The sequence below is a fragment of the Hemiscyllium ocellatum genome, chromosome 31 (genome assembly GCF_020745735.1).
Source record: "Hemiscyllium ocellatum isolate sHemOce1 chromosome 31, sHemOce1.pat.X.cur, whole genome shotgun sequence".
NCBI lineage: Eukaryota > Metazoa > Chordata > Chondrichthyes > Orectolobiformes > Hemiscylliidae > Hemiscyllium > Hemiscyllium ocellatum.
This window is the reverse complement of record NC_083431.1, coordinates 28,140,975-28,166,853: the sequence shown is the minus strand read 5'-3', so window position 1 is coordinate 28,166,853 and position 25,879 is coordinate 28,140,975. Positions and strand designations below refer to the sequence as shown.

General features: G+C 40.0%; 1 protein-coding gene across 3 annotated transcripts in view; it reads right to left on the bottom strand.

Annotated features, from left to right (window-relative positions):
• Nucleotides 1–25,879, bottom strand: part of LOC132830294 (protein-tyrosine sulfotransferase 1-like) — a 74,646-nt gene that overhangs the window by 14,620 nt on the left and 34,147 nt on the right. The window contains exons 4-5 of one of the 3 annotated variants that reach the window (XM_060847868.1): nt 19,952–20,021; nt 15,903–15,953 (exon numbers count right to left, since the gene is read on the bottom strand). The exons of 1 other annotated variant lie outside the window; for it this stretch is intronic. In XM_060847868.1, the coding sequence (XP_060703851.1) occupies nt 15,940–15,953; nt 19,952–20,021 (84 nt within the window). In that variant the 3' untranslated portion in view covers nt 15,903–15,939. The remainder of the gene's footprint in view (nt 1–15,902; nt 15,954–19,951; nt 20,022–25,879) is intronic. One more of the 3 variants, XM_060847869.1, reaches the window with a different exon arrangement.

Genomic DNA, 25,879 nt, shown 5'->3' with positions numbered 1-25,879 from the left:
TGAAGGAAATATATAATTGTTTTTGTATTAGCTAAAATGTGCATACAAGAATGAAACATGCCTGCAAACAATGGTAGATGTTACAGACAAATAGATAAGGTGCTGTGAGGAGAGGGGGTTAAGCTAGATATGCTTGCCCAAACAGTAGTAATAAGCATCTGTTTCCCGCTTCTGCGAAAACAAGAACAAAGCACAATCAAGAGGTCATAAGGCCCAGTATGGGCAAAGAATAAAAGGAAATGTTGCTTTGGTGAGCAAAGGAAACAGAAGGTAGTGAAGAAGGATATATAACAATAAGACCAAAGAGGGATGTGGTCAAACAGCCTTGTGAGGCCAGAAATAAGCATTTTGTCATAGACAAGGCCAGATGAATTCAGAGATAAACAAGAGTAGTGGGCGTCAGGCTTAGAGTAGTGGGAAATGTAAACAGGGGAGGAGCAATAGGAGGAGGGAAGAGAAACGAATACATAAATATTGTGTAGTCATTAAACTCGGTGTGTGTGTGTGACTACCTTGTAAATAGTAGACACCACACCCCTCTTGCAAGAGCGTAATAAACGATACTACTGCTTCAGATCTTGTCTTGGACTGAAATTATTGAAGTGAATAAGCTTTGCTTCTCAGAGAGAGGAATTTCTTAAGTGCGTACAAGACAATTTGATTCAGTATGTGGACCTACCTACTAGAAAAGGTGCAAAACTTGACCTACTCTTGGGAAATAAGGCAGGGCAAGTGATTCAGGGGTCAGTGGGGGAGTACTTTGGGACCAGTGGCCATAATTCTATTTGTTTTAAAATAGCGATGGAAAAGGATAGACCAGGTCTAAAAGTTGAAGTTCTTAAGTGGAGAAAGGCCAATTTTGACGGTATTAAGGCAAGAACTTTCGAAAGCTGATTGGGGGCAGATGTTCACAGGCAAAGGGATGGCTGGAAAATGGGAAGCCTTCAGAAATGAGATAACAAGAATCCAGAGAAAGTATATTCCTGTCAGGGTGAAAGGGAAGGCTAGTAGGTACAGGGAATGCTGGATGACTAAAGAAATTGAGAGTTTGGTTAAGAAAAAGAAAGAAGCAGATGTAAGGTATAGACAGGATAGATCGAGTGAATCCTTAGAAGAATATAAAGAAAGTAGGAGTATACTTAAGAGGGAAAGCAGGAGGGCAAAAAGGGGACATGAAATAGCTTTGGCAAATAGAATTAAGGAGAATCCAAAGGGTTTTTACAAATACATTAAGGACAAAAGGATAACTAGGGAGAGAATAGGGCCCCTGAAAGATCAGCAAGGTGGCCTTTGTGTGGAGCCACAGAAAATGGGGGAGATACTGAATGAATATTTTGCATCAGTATTTACTGTGGAAAAGGCTATGGAAGATATAGACTGTAGGGAAATAGATGGTGACATCTTGCAAAATGTCCAGATTACAGAGGAGGTGGTGCTGGATGTCTAGAAACAGGTAAAGGTGGATAAATCCCTAGGACCTGATCAGGTGTACCCGAGAACTCTGTGGGAAGCTAGAGAAGTGATTGCTGGGTCTCTTGCTGAGATATTTGTGTCATCGATAGTCACAGGGGAGGTGCCGGAAAACTGGAGGTTGGCAAACGTGGTGCCACTGTTTAAGAAGGGCGGTAAAGATAAGCCAGGGAACTATAGACTGGGGTGAGCCTGACCTCAGAGGTGGGCAAGTTGTTGGAGGGAATCCTGAGGGACAGAATGTACATGCATTTGGAAAGGCAAGGACTGATTCGGGATAGTCAACATGGCTTTGTGCACGGGAAACCATGTCTCACAAACTCGACTGAGTTTTTTCAAGAAGTAACAAAAAGGATTGATGAGGGCAGAGCAGTGGATGTGATCTATATGGACTTCAGAAAGGCATTCAATAAGGTTCCCCATGGGAGACTGATTAGCAAGGTTAGATCTCATGGAATACAGGGAGAACTAGCTGTTTGGATACAAATCTGGCTCAAAGGGAGAAGACAGACGATGGTGGTAGAAGGTTGTTTTTCAGACTGGAGGCTGTGATCAGTGGAGTGCCAGAAGCATCGGTGCTGTCCTCTACTTTTTGTCATTTACATAAATGATTTGGATGAGAGCATAAGAGGTACAGTTAGTAAGTTTGCAGATAACACCAAAATTGGAGGTGTAGTGGACAGCAAAAAGGGTTACCTCAGATTACAACAGGATCTGGACCAGATGGGCCAATGGGCTGAGAAGTGGCAGATGGAGTTTAATTCAGATAAATGCGAGGTGCTGCATTTTGGAAAAGTAAATCTTAGCAGGACTTATACACTTAATGGTAACATCCGAGGGAGCGTTGCTGAACAAAGTGACCTTGGAGTGCAGGTTGGTAGATAGGATAGTGAAGGCGGCACTTGGTATGTTTTCCTTTCTTGGTCAGAGTACTGAGTACAGGGGTTGGGAGGTCATGTTGCGGTTGTACAGGACATTGGTTAGGCCACTGTTGGAATATTGCATGCAATTCTGGTCTCCTTCCTATCGAAAAGATGTTGTGAAACTTGAAAAGGTTCAGAAAAGATTTACAAGGATGTTGCCAGGGTTGGAGGATTTGAGCCATAGGGAGAGGCTGAGCAGGCTGGGGCTGTTTTCCCTGGAGCGTTGGAGGCTGAGGGGTGACCTTATAGAGGTTTACAAAATTATGAGGGGCACGGATGGGATAAAGTCATTTCCCTGCGGTCGGGGAGTCCAGGATTAGAGGGCATAGGTTTAGGGTGAAAGGGGAAAGACATAAAAGAGGCTTAATGGGCAACTTTTTCATGCAGAGAGTGGTACATATATGGAATGAGCTGCCAGAGGATGTTATAGAGGCTGGTACAATTGCAACATTTAAAAGGCATTTGAATGGGTATAAGAATAGGAAGGGTTTGGAGGGATATGGGCCGGGTGCTGGCAGGTGGGACTAGAGTGGGTTGGGACATCTGGTCAGCATGGACAGGTTGGACCGAAGGGTCTGTTTCCACGCTGTACATCTCTATGACTCTGATCTCACCAAGACCCTGTGACATAAAGATTATTTTTTATTTGTTCACAGGATGCAAACATTGCTGGCTTGGCCAGCATTTATTTCCTATCCATAATTGTTCCAAAGGTGGTGAGCTGCCTCCTTGAATAGCTACAGTCCTTGGAGCTTGGTTACACTCTCAATGCAGTTAGGATGGTGTTCTAATGTATCTTCTAGCTGGTAGAGGTTGCCTTGCTGGATTTCATTCCTCAAAAACAAATCTTCAGCATTCCTTTAATATTTAGCCTGGTTTCTATCCAAATATTTCTTCTGTGCTTTGATATCTTAGTAGTGACTAGTTTAAATTCATATTTATTACACACATTTATTATTATAATCAAAGGTGGAAACACTTCTTAGAGTTACTTGAGTTATTGAAGCTACTAACTTTGTAACCCAAAACTCTCAGTTAAAGTTTAATAATGCACTCCCTTCACTTTTTCAAAGACCCAGATAATAAGACCCCTCAAGACTAACACTGTCAGCCTACGATTATTGGTTAGAACTTTGAGATTCACAGTATTTCTAATACCTCAAGTCTTTTCAAAAGGTAGCTACTTGATATTTCACAATAACAACCAATTTACAAGTTGCAAATGTTAATTCACTGGCAATGTTATAAACACATGCCTGTGTGTTAAAAAGCTAGTTATCCACTGGCTTTGTACACAACAATACACATCTTTCATGGTGCATTTAACAATACATGAAAAGTGTCCAGGAGAAAGTGAGGACTGCAGATGTTGCAGATCAGAGTTGAATGTGGGATACTGGAAAAGCACAGCAGGTCAGGCAGCATCCGAGGAGGAGAATCAATGTTTTGGGTATAAGTCCTTCAACAGGAATTTATGAAAAAATTATAATCCAGGCTAGCATTTCATGCAAGTTCTAGATAGAAGTTCTCATGAGTGAAGAGAATAGAAATAGAAGAGGCGTCAATACAGGATGCTGTAATGCAGGAGTATTGGGAGAGACCCAATGGCAGTTACTGCATTATAGACAATGGCTAGAGCTAGCACCACTAAGCGAGAGAGAGATAACGTATCATGAGATAAGATTCTTAGTACTGAGATTAAGGAACATTAATAATTCCCCAAACAAGCAGTCAGAAATTTATTTCCAACAATAGAACCAAGTCAAAACATAAAGAAAGCACAAAAACAAGTGAAGACTTTGGTATTGAAATATAATATAAATTATACTAATGTGCCTCCTGAGTCAGTATTAAAATTGGTTAGTGAAATAACTCCTCAGAGGCTGGTATCCTGTCACCAAGTCACTCTTTATTTACACATGAAGAGTTCTTGACACTGACCCAGCTTTTGGAGCCAGCTCTCAGAGTAAGCAGAACCTGACAATCCTGTTTATACCAATCAGCCGGGGTCCCTGATTGGACCAGATTAACAACCCCAATCAGGGAACTCAGATTCGATGAGGTCTACCTGGCTGACATCCTTACAATTGCTACATCCCTTTCCTTGGAGTCTGAAGACCTAAACCATTCTTTTTTTTGTAGATCCTCAGAGGGCATTTTAGCACAGGGTTAGGTTCCTCCACCTCTGCCTCTGATATGGGTGGTGTGTAAAGCACAGCAGCTCACCTCTTGGACCTGGAGCATCTCAGAAGAAATTCAATCTCCTCTCCAGGTGGCAGAGGTGTCGAGGCAGCAACATCTGCTGTGTCCATTTCAGATTCTAAGTTATTTCAACACTCGACAGAGAAAGAGAGCCCACAGGTTCCAGAATAGGTGTGGAAAGGCAGTAGAGGAACAAAGTTCCTGCACAGTTTGCTACCGTGTTACAGCTTTCATGTGGTCCACGTGTTTGTTCAGGACCACCACACATACCTGAACTTTATAAGTCACTGGACCTGACCTCATGTCAACTATGCCTCTTACCCATGCAGGGCCACTCCAGTAGTTCATTCCAAATGTCAAACTTCATTCTCTGAACTAAAGTGTCTGTCCCTCTCACTTAGTGGTGCCTTACATTCAACATTTGGCCTGAAGCTAAGGGTGGCTCTGCCTTGTCCTCTAAGCAGAACTAACACGTCTTTGTGGCCCATTATAAATGTGCTTCTGTAAAGTTACTGGTGGAACTTTCTGACTTCAACTATGACCATGAAAAACTTTCCTTTCCTAACTGGGTGCATTTATGCTGGATACATAAACTATTGGGCAGTCCTCTCCATTGGGCCACTTGTGAGCTAACACTACTCCAGCACCAGATGAGGAGGCATCGCATGTCAATACCAGACCTCACTTAAGATCATAGTGTGCCAAGATTTTAGACAATGATAGCTGTTTCTTCACTTCCCTGAAAGCTATGGCTTGGTTATATGACCGTTTCCAAGGCTGATCCTTCCTGAAGTGTTGATGCAGAAGTGCCAGGGAAGAGGTCACCAGATTATGTACAATCTTTCCATTAGAGTTCACCAGCTAAAGGAAAGACCTAAGGTCCAGTACTGACATGACAGCCAGAGCACCTTTGATTGCTTTCACTTTATCTTCCAATGGGTGTATCCTGGTTTTGTTGACTTTGTAGCACAAGTCACTTGGAGTATCTGGAACACATGTTTCCCTCCTACACTTTGCCCACCTGGGAGAAATGTCTAAGGGCTATGTCCAAGTCCTCCAAGTGCTCTTTATTGGTCTTTCCTGTTATTAGGATGTTAACTAGATAAATGGCAACCTGGGGTATACCTTGTAAAATGTTCTGCATTGTCCGCTGAAGAATGGCACAGGCTGATGGTACCGCAAATTGCAGTCTCATATACTGGTACAAACATTTATGGGGTATTAATTGTGGCATGCTTCTGGGAATCCTCATCTAAATGCAATTGCAAGTATGCATGGTTCACATCCAACTTTGTGATGGGCAGCCCCCTTGCCAGCTTTGCGTATAAACCCTCTATTTGAGGGATTGGCTAATTTTCCAGCTTCAAAAAGCGGTCTACCATTTGTTAAAAATCCCCACATGGCATACCAAGCTATCAGGCTTCACAATTGTTATGACCGGTGCTGCCCATTCTACAAACTGAACTGGTTTGATGATTCCTTTGCTTTCCAGCCTTCTGATTTCTGCCTCTACTTTTGTCCGTAAGGCAAATGGCACTGGGCAGGCTGCAGAATCGTGGAATTGCTTCTTGGTCAACATGCAAGCATGCCAGCACTTTGACAGTCCCCATTTCATCCAGAAAAACTTATGGGTATTTAATTAGGACTTCACTCAGGCAGCCATTTCCTGATCGAAAAATGTTGAACCAATCTGGGTGAATCTTTTCCAACCAACTTCACCTTAACAACCTTAGGCTCGGGTCTTGTACTATGATCAGTGGTAACTGAACCAGTCACTTCTCATAAGAGACGAGAACCAAAGTTGTATCCATAATCTGTAAAGAAGGCTATGCAATTGCCTTCACTCAAGTTCAGTCGGACTTCTATCAGAATACCCTACAACTCGTATGCTCTACTTGCTGCATTTTCCAATGAAAATGCCATTTGTTGTGCCTGTTGGAACTCCAGTTGGGTTTCAGTTAGTAGGCGCTTTTGCAATGTTACATCATTAAATCCACATACCAGAACTACAGAGTTTAGGGTGAGAGGGGAAAGATTTAAAAGGGACTGGAAGGGCAATGTTTTCATGCAGAGGGTGGTGTATGTATGGAATTAACGCCAGAGGTAGTAGTGGAGGCTGGTACAATTACAGCATTTAAAAGGTAGCTGGATGGGTATATGATTAAGAAGAGTTTAGAGGGATATGGGTCAAGTGCTGGCAAATGGGGCTAGATTAATTTAGGATATCTGGTCAGCATGGATGAGTTGGTTTGAAGGGTCTGTTTCCAAACTGTATATCTCTCCCTCTAACTCTTGAAAGATTTTAGTATCTGGTGCCTCAGGGAAAGTTTGGCTCTGAAAATCAAACAAAAAAAGCTGTAGGTCCATAAGCTGTCAGGAGAACTACTCATTGTTTTTCATCTGTCCAATGTCATTTACATGGAAAAAAACTCATTTTCACAAACTGGGCTGAGTCATTATCAGCAGGATTGAATGAGTCAAGATCCCCAAGTAATGGCATGATACCAGAAATCCTTACCCCACCTGAAAGATCACTGTTGTGAGCGAATTTCTTCAGGAGCACATTTTTCTCTCGTCACCACTGAAATAACTCCAGAAGCCGGCATCCCTTTACCAAGTCACCCTTTATTTACACTCATCCAACTTCCTCACAGCCAGCTCTCAGAATTCACAAAACCGCTAACACTCCTGATTATATAGAGTCATAGAGATGTACAGCATGGAAACAGACCCTTCGGTCCAACTTGCCCATGCCGACAGATGTTCTAAATAAATCTAGTCTCATTTGCCAGCATTGGCCCAAAGCCATCTAAACCCTTCTTATTCTTCATGTATCCATCCAGATGCCTTTTAAATACTATAATTGTGCCTGCTTCCACCACTTCCTCTGGCAGCTCTTTCCAAGTATGCAATACCTTCTGCATGAAAATTTGCCTCCAAGATCCCTTTTAAATCTTTGCCCTCTTACCTTAAATCTATGCCCTCTAGCTTTGGCCCCCCACCCCAGGGACAGGACCTTATCTATTTACTCTATCCATGCCCCTCATGATTTTATAAATCTCTAAAAAGGTCACACCTCAGCCTCCGATGCTCCAGAGAAAATAGCCGCAGCATATTCAACCTCTCCCTAAAGCTCGTACCCTCCAACTTTCTGAACCCTTTCAAATTTCCCAACATCCTTCCTATAGCAGGGATCTGTCAACTAGAGCTCCCTGACTGGACAAGATTAACAGCACCAATCATGGAACTCATTTTCTGTAAAAGGTCCATCTGGCTGACCTCATTACAATCACTAAAGTCAGGATTCAAAAGCATATGTCAATGGCATATTTGTTCATTTCTGTTCCCCAAAAACACAGTACATACACAGTACAAAACAGAAAAATAGTAATTAGCAGCATTTATTAGGAAACAAATTTTAAAATTTGATATCCTCAATCGAAAGGGTGGTGACAGGACTGCATATTTCTTTAATTTACATATTCCAAATTATTTTTATGATGTAGTTTATAAAATACCATGCAAGGACTGCACAAAACACTATCTAGGACAAACAGGAAGACAGCTAACAATCCGCATACATGAACACCAACTAGCCACGAAACGACACGACCAGCTATCCCTAGTAGCCACACACTCAGACAACAAGCAACATGAATTCGACTGGGACAACACTACTATCATAGGGCAAGCCAGACAGAGAACAGCCAGGGAATTCCTAGAGGCATGACATTCATCCACAAACTCCATCAACAAACACATCGACCTGGACCCAATATACCAACCACTACAGCGGACAGCTGAAACTGACACCCGGAAGCGGCAAGGACAGACCACTATAACTACCGGAAGAAACATCAAAGAAGCGCTTCGCAGGAGGCTCCAGAGCACTGATGATGTCTCCGAGCCAGGGGACGAAACGTTTGCAACAAAAACTTCCAGCTCGGCGAACAGAACCACTACAACAAGCACCCGAGCTACAAATCTTTGCACAAACTTTGAGCTTTATGTGTCTCCATATAGTCCGGCAACAATTCACTATCACATCCCTCCAAGGCCTAAGAAATCCTGGTTACAAAATATTCAAGAAGAATCAAGTAGAGAAAACAATAATGGAAGTAACAATCAGAGATTCATTACTGGCAAAGAACTTAAAGATATAAAACATGGCCCTACAATCCTGTGAGGAACAGTTAATTTTTAAAAGACATCAAACAAACAGCAAATAACCAACAGAACTATGCCAGATGATTTTATGTTTAAGCAAAACAACAAGCTTTATTGTATCTAAAAAAGAATTAAACAAACTAACCACTGTAGCTAATATGGTCTAATGTCATAAACTCAATTCTATTTACTATTTCTCCCCAAAAAGTCCTTTAACCAATGAAATCTTTAGAGAGCCTTTCATTTTTCCTGGGGCCAACTCATCGATCTCTGGAGTTCATGGATATCTCTTCAGTGTTCCAGTTATTCACCAACATGTAAGATTTTGTGAGGGTCTTTTCTTTAGTTTCTGATTATGTAATCTCCATTTTAAAAAATTTGCCAAATGACTTTGGATTGCATAGCTCCAGCATAAGAAGGGGAATTTGGTACTGGGATATGAGAAAATGGTCAACGCCAGGTATTTTGTGTCTGTCTTCACAGTGGAGGACACAAATAACATGCCAGCAATTGACACAGACAAAGGTAGGTGAGGACCTGGAAACAATCATTTTCATGAAAAAGGTAGCGTTATGCAAGCTAATGGAGCCAAGGGTAGAGAAATCTCCTGGCCCTAATAGAATATATCTGAGGCTACTAAAAGAGCTGGCAGGAGAAATAGCAAATGAACTTATGGTAATTTTCCAAAATTCACTAGACTCTGGGAGAGCTCCAGCAGATTGGAAAACAGCAAATGTGATGCTACTATTTTAAAGAGGTAGACAAAAGATGGGGCATTGTAGACCGATTAGCTTATCTTCTGTAGTGGAGAAAATGCTTGAAGCTATTATCAAGGAACAAATAATAAGACATCTAGATAGAAAACCTCCCATAGGGCAGTTGCTGCAATTAGTTCATGAAGGGGGAAGTCATGCTTAACTAATCTACTGGAATTCTACGAAGACATTATGAGCATGGTGGACCCAGTAGATGCGCTGTATCTAGATTTACAAATATATTTGACAAGGTGACCCAGAAAAGGCTGGAGCATAAGATAAAGATGGAAGGTATTAAGAGCAATATATTAGCAAGGATAGAGGATTGGTTAACTAACAGGAAGGAAATAGTGGGGATAAATTAGAGTTTTCCTGGTTAGCAGTGACTTGTAGTGTGCCTAGTGTTGGGATCACAATTATTCACAATTTAGATACAGGAGTTGGAGTTGGGGACCATGTATAGTGTGTCTACATTTGCGGATGACATGAAGATAAGTGGTACAGCAAAGTGTGCAGAGGACTGTGAAACTTTGCAAAGGGACATAGATACTTTAAGTGAGTGGGAAAAGGTCTGGCAGATGGAATACAACATTAATAAATGTACAAGTCATCCATTTTGGTAGGAACAACAGTAAAAAGGACTATTACTTGAATGGTAAAAATGTACAGCATGTTGCCGTGCATAGAGACCTGGGTGTCCTTGTACATGAATCACAGAAAGTTGGTCTGCAAATAGAACAGGTAATTAAGGCTGCAAATGAATTTTGCTCTACATTGCTGAAGGGATTGACTTGAAAAGTAGGGAGATTATGTTGCAGCTTCACAGGGTGCTGGTGAGACCATACCTGGAGTACAGTATGCAGTTTTGATCTCCTTACTTGAGAAAGGATGTACTGGTACTAAAGGAAGTGCAGAGGAGGCTCACTAGATTGATTCTGGAGTTGAAGGGGTTGACTTATGAAGAGAGACTGAGTAGACTGGTATTATATTCATTGGAATTTAGAAAAATGAGGGGATGATCTTATAGAAACATATAAAATTATGAAAGGAATAGATAAGATAGTAGTAGAGAGGATATTTCTACTGGCTAGTGAAACTAGGACAAGAGGACATAACCTCAAAATTAGGGGGAGCAAATTTAGGACTGAATGGAGGAGAAACTTCTTCACCCAGAGGGTTGCGAATCTTTGGAATGCACTGCCCAGTGAAGCAGTTGAGGCTTCCCTCGGTAAATGCTTTCAAAGCTAAGATAGATAGTTTTTTGAACAGTAAAGAAATTAAGAGTTATAGTGAGAGAGTGGGTAAGTGGAGCTGAGACCACAAAAAGACCAGCCAGCCATGATCTTACTGAATGGCAGAGCAGGCTTGAAGGGCCAGATGGCCTACTCATGTTATTAGGAGCTTTCTGTGATTCCTGCCAATGGCTTAAAACATCATAAAACACCCTTATTTTCCAATAACTGTTATGACTTCAAACTGTAACCACAATGACTATATCCAGAACTTCAACTGCAACAATTTTAACTTCCTTTTATTGTGGACTGTGTATGTTTTTTTCCACAATGCTAAATAAATCTGCCAATTGTGTTTTCCCTTTCCAACTGTGAGTTCGAGTATCAGCTCCCTCTTTCTAGCACTAAGTTGGACAAGAAATCCAGCACTGACTTTACGTGGGATGGAAAGTAGTGTCTCTTTCAAATGGAATCTTCCACTGTGCAGAATGAGATCTTGTTTAACTGCTGTTACAACAAATTGGGTCAGAAGAATCACAAGGATCATTAAGGTCACGAGGCCGCATACTTAGCTTATTACCAATTTATGTAGGAAAATACGTTTGTTCTGAGAAAAAACACGACAACTAACTTTTGGATGAAGATGAGCAAATCGAAAACATTTATTCTGACATCATGAGTAATTGTCCCATGTCCAAGAATTTGAATGGGTGATTAATACAGTCACCCATTGTGCTCAGGTCAGAGAGCAGTTTTCACCAGGCAGTCCTTGTAGGTGGTTCTACGAATAGAAACAGACTTCCTACAGTGTGGAAACAGGCCCTTCAGCCCAACAAGTCCACACCCACTCACTGAAGATTAACCCACTCAGACCCACTCCCCTACTCATTTACTTCTGACTAACGCACCTACATACCCTGAACACTGTGGGCAATTTAGCACGGCCAATTCACCTGACCTGCACATCTTTGGATTGTGGGAGGAAACCAGAGCACACAGAGGAAACGCATGCAAACATATGGAGAATGTGCAAATTCCACAGACAGTCGTCTGAGCCTAGGTCCATGGTGCTATAAGGCAGCAGTGCTAACCACTGAACTAGTGCCACCTAGATTGCTCTCAAAAGAACTGCTTTCTTCAGACGCAAGACAGACCAAAAAAGGCGCAGGGAGGAGTTCCTTAGAGCTTCAAGCAGAGTGGAATGCTGTCTTCACAACTTTAATGAGATCAATGCCAAATGCTTATGTCCTTTGGTATTAGTGAATCATCCTCAACTGTCATGGGTTATATAATCTCATTAATTTACATATCTTATCTAAACTACTGCTTCTCAACAAACTTAATGAACTGTCAGAAGTTCCTTACAAATAGTCAATTACCTCTATCAGGTAACCACAGTCATTAACACCCAAAATGCAACAGGTGTGGGCATGATTTTATCCCTAGCCTTCCAATGACCCGAAAAGCTACTGAAGGTCCAACATTGACACAGTTTGTTAGCTGCATTTCCGACAGTCTTGCAGTCTTACCTGCTGGCTACACACTAACTGAATTCTCGAGATAAATTCAAACACAAAGAATTACACTAAGGTTTACTCAAGGTGACACACACAGCCAGCTCCCAGGTAAAAACACAATTAACTATAATAGTCTCCCCATACCCGCAGGGGTTATGTTCCAAGACCTACCGCGGAAGCCCAAAACCACTGTTGGAGCAAACTCATTCAGTTAAATGGAAAACGCTCCTTCCCGGTAGCCTCCTGGGTCCATGCTTCTGGAATGTTCCCTGTAACATGTTCAGGCCACGGTAAGCCGCAGGTAACTGAAACCGCAGAAATTGATTCCGTGGATACAAAGGATTGCCCTGTGTCTCCAAATTAACTAATTCCAAAGTTTTCCTTAATTCTGGGAAACCAAGTTAATAACTTATTTTTTAGCAGGAATATCTAGTCTCCAGTTCTTTAGCCAAGTATGACTATCTGCAACTTTAGGATTCTCACCTTTATTACTGTGATATCATGAAAACACAAGGATATCTTTTGAGTTGTAAATATTTGAATTTTACATTTAAAATTTGATTTCTAAAACCTATAATCTGTACCCCTAAAATATACTAACTGTAATATTAAACATATGTAACAGAGGGCAAAACATAAATTTAAAAAAGGGAAATGGTACTATTGGGAAATGTGTTTTGGATCACAAGAGTAGAAGTGAGCCAAAGAAAGAGTTATAAAGATAAAAACAAACCAGGAACAATCAGGCCACAATACTATCTGGTTTTAATTATCCAAAAGATAGACATGAGTAAAAGTAATTTTATTGCTAAGAACTGGAGCTTTTACAGCATGTACAAGACTACTTTTCAAACCATTGCATTTTAAATTCAAGGAAGGAAAGAGCTGGATGTGATGACAGGAAAGTTTTGATTTTGATTTTTCCCAAATATATAACAGATGAACAAATCTGCATAAATTTGCAGCAAATATCTGACAAGAGGAAAAAGCCAGAGGAAACTTTCAAGCAGATAAGACTTACTAGATATATGCTCACAAAAAGTAAAGAAATTAAGAAAAAAGTGAGAGTCTTTGGCTTAATTGACAAAATTAGATTGAGACTTGGAGATAGGATCAATACTATAAAACAAAACCACATGAAACATAGAACATTTAAAACAAATAGACCAGAACAGCTGACAAGGAGCATCTAAAATTGGAATTAATGAGGAAACAAAATATTATAAATAAATGCAAACAACTAAGTGTCAAACATAGGATAAGATTAAAAACATTAAGGAATTGAAATGATATCGATAAACCTTTGAACTCTGAAAACATTATGACCAGGACTTAGTTTTTTTAAAATTAAATTCTTACACCTGTTTTTGAATATTATGACAAACCTGGTGGTTAGCACATTGAGGTGAAAACAGAAGTTCATTTGGCTCCGAAATAGGACACACTTGGCTTAATTTGGGGGAGGTGCAGTCTTATTCGAAATAGTAGTCAAATTATGAAGTTGATACGTGAACCCAAAATTCGTACAGTATGCAGTGAGAATGCTGCGTTTGAGCATGGGATCCCAGCTACAAAACTGGCTAAATGAAAATGCTGAAGTCAACACATGCCCTTTTCTCATCACTAGCAGTATTCTTTACTGCCGTCTCTAAAAGAAAATTGCAGGACCTCAGGCTTGCCAGCGGTTGTATTTTAAAGCAATTGATTTCATTTGTCTGCTCCGACCTCCTGCAAGTCATGCGTCTCTGTTACCTGACACTTTGCTGAGGCAGCAACGTCAGGTACAAGAGCTTGCCGTATTTCCTGCCTTGTGCCGGGAGGTGACCATCACCCTCACACAGGCCGCTGCTTAGCAAACTCCGAGGTCGAACACGTCAAAGAATAATTTTCCTGCCTCGCTGCATCCCCTCCCCTCATAGCCTCAATACACTTGTGGATTCCAGATTAATCCCACCTGACCACTGGCAACTTTCCCTTTAGCTGCCGAGTCCCAAAATCTGGAATTCTGTTCATTATCCCGATGCTCCTAAAAGGCTAACTCTTCGTCAGGTGTTCATCATTTACCGTAACTGCACTTATGTTTTGTCTGACATTCGTAACAAATTTGAAAATTTAAAAGTATTTTCTACCAATCTGTCACAATCCGGCTGCTATGATCGTAATTTTGCTACAAAATAAAATCGTTATTTTTTAGCTCAACACTACGCCACGTCGTCTGCACACGCCCTGCGTGTTGTTTTCACTTTCGGTACGGTTGATTTTCAATATTCCTTAGATTCATCCCGATTTTTTTTCAAAAAAAGTTACCTGGTCCTTAAAAGTACTGAATTTATTCAAAACGTAAATTTGACTCTGGAGAAGCACAACCTTTAGTCGAATTTTTCATTCCATTTTTTCACTTGGAATTTAATTGACTTTTACTCATCCTATCTTTTAGGTGTGTTCCATTCTAGACATTGGTTCTATTTGTTACTTCTTCCCTCTATGTCATCTGGACAAGATAGGAATGACGTCATACAATTTTTGCAGCATGCAAAAAAGTCCTTCAAGCCATAATGTGCACAGCAGTAATCAAGCATCTATCTAGGATCAGCCCTGATTAACTTGCCTTTATTGGTTCTCTGAATGAAGAACTCACATGCAGCTGTACAAGACATTGGTTAGGCCATTTTTGGAATTTACATTCAATTCTGATCTCTCTGCTTTAGCAAAGATGTTGTGAAACTTGAAAGGGTTCAGAAAAGATATACAAGGATGTTGCCAGGGTTGGAGGATTGGAGCTATAGGGAGAGGCTGAATAGGCTAGGGCTGTTTTCCCTGGAGCACTGGAGGCAGGGGGCAAGGATAGGGTAAATAGACAAGGTTCCTTTCCCCAGGCTAGCAAAGCCTAAAACTGCAGGGCATAGGTTTAAAGCGAGATGGGAAAGATTTAAAAGAGACCTAACGGGCAACTTTTTCCACAGTGAGGGTGGGAAGTGTATGGAATGAACTGCCAGAGGAAGCAGAGAAAGCTGGTACAATTATAACAACATATAAAATGGAATAGAAATGGTTGAGAGGGATATAGACCGAATGCTGGCAAATGGGACTAGATTATTGTAGGATGTCTGGTTGGCATGGATGAGTTGGGTGAAAAAAAAAGGATCTTCAGCTCCTCTTTAAAACTCCTGCTCCTTATCTTAAAATTGTGGCCCCCGGTTACTGACCGCTGTAAGACTCCAGCCTAGAGAACGTCCTGGTGAATCTTATCTGCACTGCAACCACACCCTTTGTATCTTGTTCTCAACATAATTTTTGTTTATAATAAAATTTCATTATAGTGCAGTCAGCTTTTTCAAAAAGTTTGGCATTTCTTTGGTTGCTTACTTATTCCTCAACATTCTTGAGACAACTTTGCATGCAAATGTATAGGAATTTTGCATTTTACCATTTCTATTTACAAAATGAAATGAGGCTTAACTGAAGAATGGTCACCTCCTTCTGATAAATTATTTTCCCAGATTCTTTAGCATTTGCCATTGTTTGGATAAGCTTCAGCCATTGTAACTTTTAAACATAGCCTCAGAAATAGTAACAAATTTGAACAATCCAAAACATCACTGTAAATCCAGTTGACAATGCAACCTAATACTGTACCTCTGGCAGATCTTTAAGAATTGCAGGTAGTTGAAAGTCACCTTTGATAACCTGGGAAAAGAAATGAGTTTATTTTAGCATATTCTACATTTGCTCAAATAAAACCATCTCAGATAGTACATGCTCAACTTTTCCTCATTAATACTGTCAACTTCTCTTCCTGGGGGAGTAAAATGAAAGAAAATAAGAATGACAGGGAAATGACAACGCCAAAAAAAATCAGAAAGATGAGTAAATACAGTGAAGCTAAAAGAATTAAGTCAAAAAACAATTTAAAAGTCAAAATTAAACAGGTATCAGGAAAAAGTATATCCCTTTTATCTTAAACGCCATTCAAAATTTAAACTTAAATTTTAGTACTGTCAATACGATCTTAGATTTTAAAGCAGTCTAATGTGAGGTGCAAAATAATAAGAATGTATACATTGGCTAATGTTTCAATAAGATTTAAAGTTGAATCTTTAAAATGCTTTCATCCATGAACTACAATGACTTGCAGAAAAAGGAACAACCGCAATAATTTCCTAGCATCAAAAGGACAGGATGCAAGTCCGTTCCACCATCCAATAAGTTCATTGCTTAAGGCTATCCTAAATGCATTATCTAACTTCAATCTAATCCTTCATGGCTCTATATCTTGGAACATAATGCAATGAATGACATCTGTGTTAAACCCGCTGATGAAAGGTCATCAACAGGAGATGTTAATTCCATTCTTCTCTTAACAAATGCCATCAGTGCGCTCGTGCTAAATATTGTCCAACATAACTGTAGGAGCACACAAAAAAAATGGCTGGCATATTTACAAATATAATTTTCCCAATTATATGATCACAAATTATTTTCAAAAACTAAAAATTAATATAGTTGAGACAATGATTTCAAACATTTTTTTTCTTAAAAGAGGTTCCCTCTCCCTGATCAAAGTACTTTACCACGTCATGCAACTTGCAAATGTTTCTCTATATAGGACCAAACAAATATAAAAGTTTTGAGCACTGATTACCCGTTTTCACTACACTTTTTTTAATAGCTATCTTTCTTTGATCTTGTAAATCCACGATGCAAATGGTTTGGCATTACATTTTATTTAGAGTTAAATTTGAGCTTTAAATGTGAAAGAAAAGCATACATTTGCTCAGCATTTAAGAAATAAATTTACTTGCAACATGGTTTGTGGCACAATAACCACTCCTGTCAATGGATGATCAGTATATATTGAAATACCTTAGATCTATCTATATGCGTACTGAACAAATAGTCTCTTTTAAAATTGTTCTCCTGTATAAATTGGTAAATATAAAAATTTCTGTTTCCTCCCACAATCCAAAGATGTGCAGGTCAAGTGAACTGGCTATGCTAAATTGCCCATTATGTTAGGTACATTAGTCAGAAGTAAATATAGGGGAAGGTTGGTTACTCTTTAGAGGGTCGGTGTGGACTTGTTGGGCTGAAGGGCATGTTTCCATACTGTAGGGAATCTAATCTAATCTAGAAGAACGTCTGATATCTCTTATTTTGATGACAAACTGAGCATACACACAAATTAAATCAGCTTTTCAGATGCTTTCTCAAAATAATTAATTTTAATCATGTTATTTCAGAGTAATTTTCCTGTTAGGTTCTGGCTAATCTGTGCAATGATGAAGTTAACCTCTCCCGCTCACAGATCTCATTTACGATTATTATAGGGAAGCATCTACACCAAGGAATAAATTCTTGTTTAATTTGCTATTCCTATAGATTATGAATAACAGAGACCATATCATATTGAGACTTCTATTTGAATCACCTCAGCCACTGATAAGATACAATTTCCTGTGCTATGTAAATGTATTTTAATCAACATTCACAGATATGTTAATACAACTTCTGAACAGGTTGGGCTTGAACACAGGTTTCCAGGCTTCAAGGTAGGAACACTATCACTGAGCCACAAGAACCCAACCTGGATTACATCGTCGCTCGCCAATTCAAGCAGTAAATAGCACTAATATTACAGACTTCAAGCACAGCTAGAAAGAGCAAATTTAATGTCAACAACAAAATACAAGTTAGCACAATCCAGGATCGACAACAACGTTTTCTAAACCAATTACTGCTAGCTTGTTGCTACTCCCTGAACATTTGCTTACAGACAAGTTTAAAAGCAGCCAGTGCTGGGTTTTGAGGTATGGAAGATTAATGTTGGCCAAAGATTCCACACTGAAATTCAAATACTATTGGACAGCAAACCCAACAGGAATGAAGGAAGTGTTCAGCCTCCCTAGACCAGCAGTGAATGGTCAACAGTTACACCAGGAGCCCCATTTGGAACAAGGGAATCAAATCAGAGGCTTTCTGTACAACTCAGAGACCCACTATCTTTATTGGTTAAGCCACTAGGCATTCTCCTATCCAAGTTCCAATCCAGCTAGACAATCTCTAGTCAGTTCTGCAGCCTTCAACTTATTCAAGAATAAAAGATATATGGTGCACCGAAAGACTGAATTATTTCATCAAATATGACAGCCCTTCTTGAATTATATAAATACAGATATTTCGGCTATCCTAACAAGGACATTTATTTAATTGAGATTACGAACCTGGCTGGTCCGGGGCCCCTTGGGAGAGGAATCCCGCACGAATAGAGGTTTTGTTACATTTGATGTTAACACATTCCGAGCATGTATCTCACTACCCAATTTCTGTGTTATCCGTTGTTTTTTTTTCCTTTCTCTTATTTGAATAATGTAAGAGATTTAATTATACACTCTGGTTAGTTGTAGGTTAGATTAGTAGTTAGTTGAGTTTTGTTTTTTTTCCCTTCTTGGTATTTTTCTTTTGTTAAATTTTGATTATTTATTTAAGATTTAATTGTATATCAATGTTTGTACTTGAGAGTTTTGTTTATTGTTGTAAACTTGTAAAAATGTTAAATTTCTAATAAAAATATCTATAAAAATAGAACAGTGGATTTTTTTTTGTAAAGGAAGGTAGAAATGCAATTTAAGGATAATTAGTGGAAGCTGGTGTCCACATTAACGTATTTTGAAAATGCTTCAAAAATAATTTAGCCATATTACATAAAGCAAAACCTGAAGGGTTGGCATTCTTGGGAAAAAAAAATCCATATTTTATTACTCAATTGACCCCCCCCCCCACCTATTCCAAAAGTGGATGCCCTACCTCTGCTTTTCCAGCAGTTAAAGACCTGAATGCAGGCGGAGAAATTTAACCACCAAATCATCATGGAAAATCAATGCCAGGAGATAGTTACTGCTAACAATAAACCTCTACTTACTCTCTTGAATGTAGCCCCAAAGACCAAGCAGAAAACTGTCCAAATCAATGCATTAAAATGTATATTCTTCAAGTTTGACAGTAAATTTAAGTGCAGACATTTTAAAATAAAGCAGTAAGTTATAATTGTGTCCATGGAGGGAGGAACATTCAATGCTTCCAAAAATGTACATTTCTTGATTGGCACTCCATCCACCCCCTCCATCACCAACATTCAGTAACAGCAATATGTACTGTCTACATGATGCACTGCAGAAATTTATTAAAAGATCCTCAAAAGTACCTTCCAAACCCATGACCACCCCTATCTAGAAGGACAGGGACAGCAGATATATGGGAACATCACCACCTTCAAATTCCCCTCCAAGTCATTCACCATCCTGACTTGGAAATAGATCAGCATTCCTTCACGGTTGTGGAGTCAAAATCCTGGAATTCACTCCCTAATGAAATTGTGGGTCAACCACAGTAGATCGACTGCAGCAGTTCAAGGAGGCAGCTCACCACCACCTTCAAGGGCAACTAGGGGCGTGCAATAAATACTAGCCAACCAGCAATGTCCTGTTCTACAAAAATGAATACACTTTTGAAAAATTTTCAAGAAATTGGCAAGCTCTCATCCAACAGGATAACACAAATTTCATGTATACACTGGAAAACTGCCATAATTGGTGGCGACAAGGCCTAAACACCAATATCACTTGAGGTAGTAAACTGTTCCTAAAGCAATGTACATAGTAGAATTAGGCCATTCAGCCAACTGGTACCTGCAAATAGTTGTGCTTCACATGAACCTCCTCCCAGCCTACTTTCTATCGGTAGAACCTCAAAAGATTGCTGTGAAATATTAAAATAATATATTTATAACATATGCACAAAATGTTTGAGATAGACAGACAGACAGATACATGAAAGATTAGAATGCTGGTGGTATTTAAAATTCCATCACTGGATATAGGTGTCATTGAAGCTCAGCAGTTGCCGCTCATCCCTGTGCCAAATTACCATTACAAGTGGTGGTGAGCTGCTTTCTTGAATCATTGCAACCAACATGGTGTGTGTAGGGAGAAGTCACAGGATTTGACTCAGCAACAGAGAAGAAACAAATATATTTACAATATGGATTGAAGTATAAATGGTGGTATTCCCATCTTTAACAATTGCATCTCGCAGGTGGTGCACACTGCTACTGATTGAGGGAACTAATGTTTCAGGTGTTGAATGGGGTGTCAAACAAATAGGATACTTTATCCTGGATAGTATTGCATTTCTCAAGCGTTATTGGTGCTGCACCAATCTAGGCAAGTGGAGGGTATTCTATCACACTCCTGCCCTATACTTTGTAGACAAGTGGACAGGCTTTGAGGAATCAGGAGGGAAGTTCCTCGCTGCAAATTTCACAGCCAATGATCTGCTCTTTTAGCTATGAGCATTTAAGATATAGGTTAGTCCAGTTAAATTTTTGGTCAATTATCACTCCTGGATTTGACAGTAGGATTCAGTGATGGTAATTCCATTGAAAGTCAGATGGTTCGATTGTCTTGTTCTAGATAATAATTACCTGACACTTCTGTGGCATGAAGGACACTTGCCACTTAGCAGCTTAAAAAGGTGAATGTTGTCCAGATTTTGTTACATGCAGGTAGACCGCTTTGTCATCTTGTGGAATTGAGAACAGGGCTGTAATTATAAGTGAACAACTCTTTTTCTGATCTTATTTGGAACAAGGTGATTTGAACTCAGGTCTCCAAAGCACAAGTTCAAGCCTACAGACTGCTACTCCAGTCACGTAACCATTTTGCTTCCTATCTGGGGAAATGGTAGCATATCTGAAATTCTGAGCACTCTTGCCTCCTCTTTATTATTCCTCTCTTCTCCCCACTCAAGTGTTGCTTAATCGTGAGCTTATGTAGGTTAACAAAAAAGGTTGAAGGATACAGTACTTGGTGCAAGTTAAGATACAGCAGAATTTTGGGCAGATCATGAAAGGCCAGGCAGGAGCACACAGGACTAGGCAAACATTGGAGATAAAGACGACATAGGTTGACAGCTGCACCACAGATGAACTGAGGCAGAGTTGGGGTTGATCATTTACAATGAGAGTGAGAGAAGAATGAACAGCTCCTGGATATTGTAGTGGACAGCTGAACACACCATACACAGAAGTAAATAAAGGAATAATATCATACATGATAAGGTTAAGAGCCTTACTTAGGGACGAAGAGCAAGCAGCCTCAATGACAGCATGTGTGTGTAGATACCCACTCAACCCAAGATACTCCTGACAAGTATCTCGAGAGGTAGCAGTACTGGCCTAAAAACATAAGAAAAAGCTAGGAGAAAACATCTACAGCTAGGATCTGAAGTTAAAACAGCATCCAAAGGGCACAGTTATAAAAGAAAAGTTCCAAAGGTAGGCCAAAACAAAAGGCTGAAGGGCAGCAAATTCAACCTTGGAAGGCTTCAAAGCCAAGCCACAGACTCAGCAATACTTTGGAGAAGCAAAGCTATCAGAACACCTTGACAGTAAAAGAGGAGAAAAAAAAAATAGATTGTCACTCAGATCAATCAGGTTTGAGAGTCAGTTTGAATGGTAGTCCTGGTAGAGACCTAACCATTTTACAGTGCAGAAGGCCTGTAACAACGACAGACGAGGAATCTCTGGAAGCAACAGCTTAAGGCTTAACACATAGGAGCAGAACCGTCGAGATCTTGTTCAGATAATCCAAAATTTGAATAGGTCCACTGGCTGATGATGTTCTTGTAAGGCAAAGCATGAAACAAAGCAATATCCAGCATTGTGCACCGATTAAAATATTTAACACTAGCTTCCGCCTGAAAAGAAAGTTAGTGATAGAATAAGAGGAGATTCAAAATCAGCAATCTCAGCATGAGACAAATTAATAGAAGCCTTTTGAACAGATTTATATCATTCATCAGGATATGGTGGGTACTATGCATTGAAGGATGAATTACAGGCCATACAGTAGCTAATGATAGGGATGAGAATTTCAGACAGACATTCTCTAATCCAAAGGCAGATTTAATGTTAGAATAGGCAATGCAATTCACTGTGCAAGCAGATATCAGGGCCCAAAATTGTTCTGTAGTGGATCTACATTGGAAATTCTGAACACAACTGATGGGTGGGCCCAACATTGGTATTATTACCCTCCTGAAAGCTTGCCAAACAGCAACGAGAAAGAATTAATATCATCCACCATATTGGCTAATACAAACAGAATGATAAGTAAAACAAATATCCAGCTGGGAACTGGGTGATATAAGTGGAGCCAGTTGAGAAACTTTCGAAAATATTGTAAGTTAACAACACTGCCACCACCTCAAAAACAAAGATCCTGCAAAAGGAAAATTTCCACAGAAATGGAAATAGTGATTCTGGACCATCATGCTGAAAATGTAAGATTATGAAAGAGAATTTAAAACACAGAAACATCAGTTTCAGTATTGGGTGACAGTTCACTACGGTTGAGTCAGATCACAAAACATAAAACTCCAAGGTCCCGGAGATACAGATCTTCAGGTATGTAGACAAATCATTATTTAGCTTTACCACAGAGGCCAAAATATCAGTGAAACACTGGAAACATTAAAGGAATCAGAATATCTCATTGCTGAGCAGAAATACATATACAGAACAACATCTACTATCCAAACGAGATGGGCGAGGAGCATTTTGTTTGGATAATGGATAGCATTTTTATGGGATCATGAGATTAGATTAGATTAGACTTACAGTGTGGAAACAGGCCCTTCGGCCCAACAAGTCCACACCGACCCGCCGAAGCGCAACCCACCCATACCCCTACATTTACCCCTTACCTAACACTACGGGCAATTTAGCTTGGCCAATTCACCTGACCCGCACATCTTTGGACTGTGGGAGGAAACCGGAGCACCCGGAGGAAACCCACGCAGACACGGGGAGAACGTGCAAACTCCACACAGTCAGTCGCCTGAGTCGGGAATTGAACCCGGGTCTACAGGCGCTGTGAGGCAGCAGTGCTAACCACTGTGCCGCCGTTCAGATCTTGTTCAGATAATCCAAAATTTGAATAATTGATGTTCGGATGATCGAGGTTGTTCTGTACTCATCTAAGTCTAAGTCTATGTAGATACACTACTTCAGAATGAAAACAGGACTGAATTTCAGCAAGAATCTCCAAAGCTATTTAAAGTTTTTCAATTTGTCTTGTTCTTCATTACTCTGCAAGAAGATGCTATCCCATCTGCTTGCACAGAAAATTAAATAATCCATTAATGGAAAATATAAAATCTCAAGTGGACAGTTTGATTAAAGGCAGGGTTACATTACAAGGGACAGAACTGACATAAAAGTGCTCAGAGCTAATAATTGTTCCCAAGGCAAACTGAGGTGAAGAGTGTATGGATCTCATTCATTTAAACAAGGAGGAAAATGCATTCGGTTTCATCTGTTGATGATAATTTGGCAAAATTAGCATCATTTTTCAAAAAACCGGATGCCAATAGTGCATTCTAATACCCTTAAACCGAGAATTAAGGTTGCTTATTACATTTATTCCACCCTTTGGTTAGTATTGCATTCAGGCATCAAATGTCTCAAACCTAGAAGGGAAATAGTGAATAATTTGTCTTCGAGAATGACATCCTGTTGCATGGCAAAATGAAGAAAGAACATAGCAGGTTAATGATATGCTAACAACACTACAGAACACAGCCCTTAATTAAATGAGAAACACTAAATCGTCCAAAGTGAGGAGTACATTTCTCAGATACAATATCTAAAAACAAGACATCACAATGAATTCAAGGAAGACAAGGACCAAAGTGCATATACGATGTGCAGTGCTTCTTCGGTGTGGTAATTCAAATTTAGAAAATTTATATCCAACTTAGCCAGTCTTACTGAACTCATAAGAGATCTTTTGAAAAAAGCCATTGGAGTCAAAAACAGACTACAGCTTTTGAAAAGATTAAAAAAGTTATTTTCTAATCATGTTCTAGCAGAATACAATCTAGGCACATTCATAATAGTAGTATGAGATACACCACCCTCAGGATTAAGAGCAATCCATATTCAATTGAAAACAGAGAACTTTATGCAATCATTGAAAAGGAAGATTTGCACTTACATAGGATGTGCAAAGAATTGAAATTCCAGGTCAATGTAGACCACAAGACTTTGGGAATGCTTTTGGGATTAAAGAAAATCTAAAAATGTCTCTACCATACAACGATTCAGACTTAAGGTGGTGAGATACAATTATAGTAGTCAATGTTCCAGACAAGGTGCAAGTAACAACAGAGACACTTGAGGGCAGCAGTGGATTGAACTTGTGTAGAGGTAGAAAGTATTATTCTACACTAAAACAAACAGCAATAGAGGGTAAACGCAGACAAATTTGTGCAGCTCCGAAAAATTATCAAGGAGAGCATGAAGGTCAGATAACTACAACAGACCAAAAGCTTAAGATAATACAAACATTTGATAACAGTGAAAGACTTGTTGCTGTACAACCATAAACAGCTATACTGGTCTATGCTAATAGAATTTCTCCAGAAAATCCATGGGGACATCTAGATATGATAAAGTGGAGAGCAAAAGCAAAACAATCATGAAGAATTGCAAATGGTTTGTGCAAAGATTTGTAGCTCGGGTGCTCATTGTTGTGGTTCTGTTCGCTGAGCTGGAAGTTTTTGTTGCAAACGTTTTGTCCCCTGGCTAGGTGACATCATCAGTGCTTTGGAGCCTCCTGCGAAGCGCTTCTTTGATGTTTCTTCCGGTATTTATAGTGGTCTGTCCTTGCCGCTTCCAACGCCACACTCACAGGAATCCGATTCACGAGAGAAGAAGAAAAGGATAGCCAACTCCCATTCCTAGACGTGATAGTACAGAGAACACCGAACAGAGAATTCACCACAAGGGTACACAGGAAAACAACACACACAGACCAAGTCCTAAACTATGAAAGGTAACCACCCCAACACACACAAATGAAGCTGCATCAGGACACTATTCAAAAGGGCCACAACACACTGCAGTACACCAGAACTGCAAAAAGAAGAAGAGGAACACCTATACAAGGTATTCGCCAAAAACGGATACTCGCGCAACTTCATCAACAGATGCCTAAGAGACAGACCACAGAACGAGGACATGCCACAACCAAAAGGACTAGCCACACTACCATACATCAGGAGCGTTTCAGAACTGACAGCCAGACTACTGCGACCCTTAGGACTCATAACGACACACAAACCAACAGCCACGCTCAGACAACAACTCACTAGAACAAAGGACCCGATACCCAACATGAGCAAAACTAATGTAGTTTACAAAATACCATGCAAGGACTGCACAAAACACTATATAGGACAAACAGGAAGACAGCTAACAATCCGCATACATGAACATCAACTAGCCACAAAACGACACGACCAGCTATCCCTAGTAGCCACACACGCAGACAACAAGCAACATGAATTCGACTGGAAAAACACTACTATCATAAGGCAAGCCAGACAGAGAACAGCCAGGGAATTCCTAGAGGCATGGCATTCATCCACAAACTCCATCAACAAACACATCGACCTGGACCCAATATACCAACCACTACAGCGGACAGCTGAAACTGACACCCGGAAGCGGCAAGGACAGACCACTATAAATACCGGAAGAAACATCAAAGAAG